The following is a 5707-nucleotide window of genomic DNA, read 5'->3' as shown; positions in this document are numbered from 1 at the left end:
GAGCTGTTGGCTTCTTGAGGTGAGCCATTTTTCAGATCCTTTCCAGGGATGGGAGATCATGCACAGACACTTCTATGAGCTTGTTCCACGATGATGGGAGGGCTCAGACAAAGGCAGGATGGGGTGTGGGTATCTGGGTCTGGGTCTGAGCACAGAGGTGTACAGGGAAGTCTTGGAGGCCCTGCTGGCCAAGGGGGACAGTCTTCTGCTTCTCTCTCTTGTCCTCTTCTGTGCTGTTTTCTTCCTTCCTTGGCCAATGTTGAGGTTTTTTTAAAGTCTGGTACAGGTTTGCATAACAGTAGGCAAGTGAAGACGTGTGGAAGCAGGATGAAGTCAAGGCATAAAGCAGGGTAGCTTCAGAGCAGACCAGACAGGACCATCAGCAAAATAAATGCCTCCTCTTCCAACAACTTCAGACAATGGAGACAGCCCAGCTTGCAAATGCACTATGTCAAGGGTGGGGTGTATGTGTGTGTGTCTGAGCCCGGGGTGTGTGTAGATTCTCAGTCTTTGTGTGTCTGCTTACAGTCCTTACTCTCTTCTGTAAATTCTGTTCAGTGCTAGAAGGCTCTTGCAAAATGTTCCAAATAGTGTGCATTTGAGGTGTTCCTTGAGGTTTTAGTGTGTGTATATGAAAGCATGTGTTTTTGTAAATGTGTGTGTATTAAATATGTATACTGTGGAGCCAGGGGCTGGCAAGAAATAGCCTCCTAACCTCTGGAAAAAATATGGGATAGGAAAGTTTGGGGTCCACTGGGCCAGGAATCCACATGGTCTTTGAACACCTACTTCATCCGCAGCCAACATCTCATTAGAGCAACTTAGAGAGAAGGCTGTTCTATAGTTCTTCTGGACAGACACAAGGAGTATTAGCTAACTGGTTTTATCTTATAAAGACTGCCAAAACCACGTTTGGGCTTCTGTTCTGACTGTTGACACCTTCTGACAATTGCCTCTGTACTCAACCTCCACCCTGTGGCCAATGACTGGTCATGACAAGGGCTGTGTGATATGCCTGCTCTCTCAAGAGAAGGTGGCTTGTATTTTAGGAACATGTACAAATTCAAGTTCACAGACATTCTATGAATGCTTCCATACATCCTGTCCACCTTACATTCATTCATTCACCTCAAACTGCCTTCACACACACACTCCTCTTCCATCCACACATCAGCTCATTCACCCATCCATTCATCCACTGTCCCATCCATCGTCCCTCCTCCTCTCCCTTCCTTTCCTTGCTAATTCACTTTATCCCCATATTTCACTCACCCTTCCCTTTCTCTCATCTTGTTTGTACAGTTGGAGGGAGGGCTTCTGTATTCTGCAGCAGCTCTTCCTTTATGGGACCCTGTGAGCAACAGAGGACTCCAACTACAAATCAATGGGCAAAGGATAATGAGTAGGTGATGTCTGCACACGCTCCCCTGGAATCTTACAAAGATACCCTTGGTGGGTGGGGAAGAGCGGTCTCCTAATTTATGCAATCTGCAAGCACTTTCAGAATTTTGTTCATGTACTACAGATTGGGCAGAGCTCCAGGACACTATTGATGTATCACCATCCTCCAGCTGCCCATGGGCCAGAGGAAGAGTGAAGACAAGCAAATAGCAACGACCACCTAGAATACCAAATGTTAACACACATGTGTGCATGCACACTCACAACACATTCACATACACTTACAACGCACACACTCACAAGGCACACAGTAACTCACATATATTCACATGCTCACTTACACCTACTCACCTACACTCACATAATACACACACACTCAAGCACAGAGAGACACACTTTCACATGCATACACATCCATGCATACAAATACACCCACTCACATAAATGCATACTCAGACACACAGCTATCATGCATACATTCACAACAAAACACACTTACACATACACACTCAGAGATACACACTCACACAGTCAGAGGCACACTCATATTCACACATACACCTATTCAGAAGCACAAACTCACCCACAGACCCACACACACTAACACACTTGTATACACATACACACGAACACACACTGCTCTCGGGGAGAGGCCTAATGAGGCCACTCCTGGTGCTGTTCCTTAGATCCCACATCTCTCAAATCACTGTCACTAACAAGATTGTCTTCTCCACTTTTCACCGTATGGGTGCTCCTCTCTTCCCTGTTCTCACAGTGTGTGATATAGAACTACATTGTCCATCCAGAGCTTTCCCCAGTCAGTCCGCAATCACTCATAACACCAGACCATTCAGAAAGCACATGTGTTCCTAGGGTCCCACTTGCTAAGGTATTTGGCTTTCCTGGGTCACCAAGAAACATGTTATCAAGATGGGGACTCTTGATCCAGATTACTTGACCTCCTTAACAGTACCTGAAATGATCTTTAGTTTGGAATGCTGCATGTCCACAAAATGACCAATTGTGAAGGTTATCTACATGATGAAATGTGAATTTAAAGAATTTACTGTTCTCTAAAGGAGTTCAAATATACTACACACACATACTTACACAGAGAAGTAATTTCTCCTATGGAAATGTCATTAAGTACCAACTCCTTTTCTGTAGAATTTGGTAAAAACAATCTCTCAGCCAGCCCTGTCCTCCGTAGCCCTTGCTGACTCTCCGAGTCTTTACTCACTGCACCCGGCTTCTGCTCACAGCACTTTTGGCAGAACTGGAGCTGAACAAGACCTGCTTTCCTTACTGCCAACCATGTTCTGCCCTGGCACGTTGCAAAGACACCTCTGCTACATTTCTGCTTCTGAGGCACTAAATGTAAACTACTCCAAAGTGTGGGGCAGGAGAGGCAGCACACTGCCTTGCTTTTGGCAGGAGGATTTTCTGGTGGACACAACCAGGAAAGAGTTCCGCACCTGCAGTGACCATAAATTCTCTTTGAGTCCTTTGTGTCATCACTAATTACCCTTCCAGAAGTGCTATCACTTGGTTCAATCACTTCCAGGTCCACAGCATGCAAGATGCAATATCACCACCTTAGGGCATTAGTTCCCTGCAACTCACTAATGCATTAGATCTCACCTCACTTAATGTCTCCAGATTTTTCTCCAATCTTTATCTCCTACCAGACCACCATGGCCATCTCTTCCTTCATGGACCTGTGCAGTTCAACCCACATGCACTGAGCTCTTGCACTGGACATGAGCCTGGTGAAGTTTCAGAAAGTCCAGCATCAAGGAAAACAAAAAGCATTCCAACATAAAGCATTTGTGATGAGGTTTTGAGAGGAGCCCGTGAACTTCAGAGGCTATTATTGCCCTCATTATTAAACTATTGAGGCTGGTGATATTCCTATGGTTAAATCAAATGTGGGCCACCCTCACTTTGCAATATCACAAAGTGTACATCTATTGCCAGAAATCATTGCAAATATCTATGTATTTAAGTTCTACATTGGTTAAATGCCAAAGAAGTTTCTAGGTGTCCTACTTGTATTGGTATAAATTCAAGGTCTAACAAACAACATCTTGATACACGGAAAAGAAATTGAAGTTGTCAACATTTCATTCTACTTGGATCAACCATCAACATCCATGGAAGCAGCAGTCAAGAAATCAAATGATGTATTGCATTGGGCAAATCTGCTGAAAATGACCGCTTAAAAGTTTGAAAAAGAAAAGATAGCACTTTGATGACTAAAGTGCATCTTGACCCAAGCCATAGTCTTTTTAATTATCTCATAATAATCTTATGAAAGTTTGGCAATGAAACAAGAAACAATGGATATGCTGAAAAGTGCCAGAAGAATGAACAAATCAGTCTTAGAAGAAATACAGCCAGAATGGTCCTTCGAAGCAAGATGGCAAGACTTCAGTTAGCTTACTTTGGGTACATCATCAGGAAAGATCAATCACTAGGGAAGAACATCACAGCTGGTAAAGCAGAGGGGCAACAGCACAGGGACAGGCTTCCATGAGATAAATGGACACAATAGCCTCAGCAATGGATTCAAACATGCCAACTTGAGTCCTGTAGACAGCACAGGGCCTGGCAACATCTCAATCAATCTGTTATATATAAAGTTGCCATAAGTCAGAGCCACTTCAACTGACAACAAATTCAAGATTATTTACTGCACATGTTCCTTAATGACAGACAATGTGTCGATTGATTTAGATTTTTCTTCACAATATATATGGCACCTAAAGAATACATTTTAGCTTATAATAACTTGGAAATTTCAGCTTCTCTGAGCTGTCCTTATTAAATTTAAACAATGTAATTACAGTTTCTCTACTAAGAAGGTAAAGACTTTCTTGAGGGCTGCCTTGACATCCTTGTTCCTGAGGGTATAGATGAGAGGGTTCAAGGTGGGACTCACTGTGGAGTAAAGCACAGCCATGCCTTTGCCCATCTCTGGGGAGTAGCTGGAGCCTGGGCTCAGGTAGGTGGAGATGACAGTGGAGTAGTACATGGCGACGACCATGAGGTGAGAGGAGCAGGTGGAGAAAGCACGGCGCTTCCCCTCGGCTGTGCGAATCTTCAGGATGGTGGAGATGATGTAGCTGTAGGACACCGTGGTGAACAAGAAGTTCAACACAGCAAAGAAGATGTCTGCCACAATTGTCATGATGTCATTCACGTATGTGGAGGAACAAGAGAGCACCAGAAGTGGAGGGATCTCACAGAAGAAGTGGTCTATGATGTTGGGCCCACAGAAGGTTAGCCTTGACATCAGGCAGGCATCGACCCCAGCGCCAAGCACACTGATGGTCCACACAGCTATGGCCAGTGCCGCACACACCTGGGGACTCATCCTGGAGCTATAGTGCAGGGGCTGGCAGATGGCCACATAGCGGTCATAGGCCATGGCAGTGAAGAGCAGCACCTCCGCAGCCACAGACCATGACAGGAAGTACATCTGCGTCATGCAGCCTTCGTAGGAGATGGTTCTCTTCTCTGCCACCAGCATCTCCAGCAGCTTGGGCACCACAGTGCATGCACAGGCCACATTCAACACAGCCAAGTTGACCAGGAAGAAGTACATGGGGGTATGGAGCCCAGAGCTGAAGGCAATAGCTGTGACAATGAGAAAATTGCCACAGAGGGCCACAGTGTAGAGAGTGAGGAAGAAGACAAAGAGGAGGACCTGAACCTGTGGTATCTGTGAAAATCCCTGCAGGATAAATTCTGTCACCCGAGTCTGGTTATTCATGGCCTTCAACTAGTCTGTTGAGACTCTTTCTTACTCGGCAGCTGAGCTGGAGAAAATCATATTACATCAATAGTCAGTATGGATATGTCAAGACACTCCCACACATCAGTTTCTCCCAGAATTTAAAATAAGATAGTTGTTGTTGTTGTTGCTATTTGCCGTTGAGTCAGCCCCGACTCATAGCGACCCCTCCTTGGGTTTCCGAGGCAGTATCACTACGGAAGTACGATTGCCCAACCTTCCTTCCAAGGTTATGTTCCATTAAATCCAGCTATCACCAGCTAACAGACCTCTAGAAGAAACCAACAGGTGCAGGGCAGGAGCACTCCCCTCTCCCCACTCCTCTGAAGGGTCTCACAATCACCTTCCCATGTGCACTCTCACCCCCACATGGCCTCTTTACACAGCAGTGAGGTGTCCCCAGACTGCACCCTGGCCACACCACATCCCACTCACACTTCTGACCACTTATGTCCCACTCAAGCCCCTGACCACTCATGTCCTGCTCTGAGCCCTGCAAGACCCAATCTG

At 45.5% G+C, this 5707-nt stretch overlaps 1 protein-coding gene across 1 annotated transcript; it reads right to left on the bottom strand.

Moving 5' to 3' along the window:
• Positions 1 to 4243: 4243 nt before the first annotated feature.
• LOC103213186 (olfactory receptor 13A1-like) lies at positions 4244 to 5179 on the bottom strand. The gene has a single exon (XM_007959050.2). The coding sequence runs from the start codon at positions 5174 to 5176 to the stop codon at positions 4244 to 4246; it is 933 nt and encodes a 310-aa protein (XP_007957241.1). The 5' UTR covers positions 5177 to 5179.
• Positions 5180 to 5707: the final 528 nt, after the last annotated feature.

This window comes from Orycteropus afer, unplaced genomic scaffold (genome assembly GCF_000298275.1).
Source record: "Orycteropus afer afer isolate SDZICR_OR568_19922 unplaced genomic scaffold, OryAfe1.0 scaffold01383, whole genome shotgun sequence".
NCBI classification, from domain to species: Eukaryota; Metazoa; Chordata; class Mammalia; order Tubulidentata; family Orycteropodidae; genus Orycteropus; species Orycteropus afer.
This window is presented reverse-complemented; position numbering and strand designations above follow the sequence as displayed.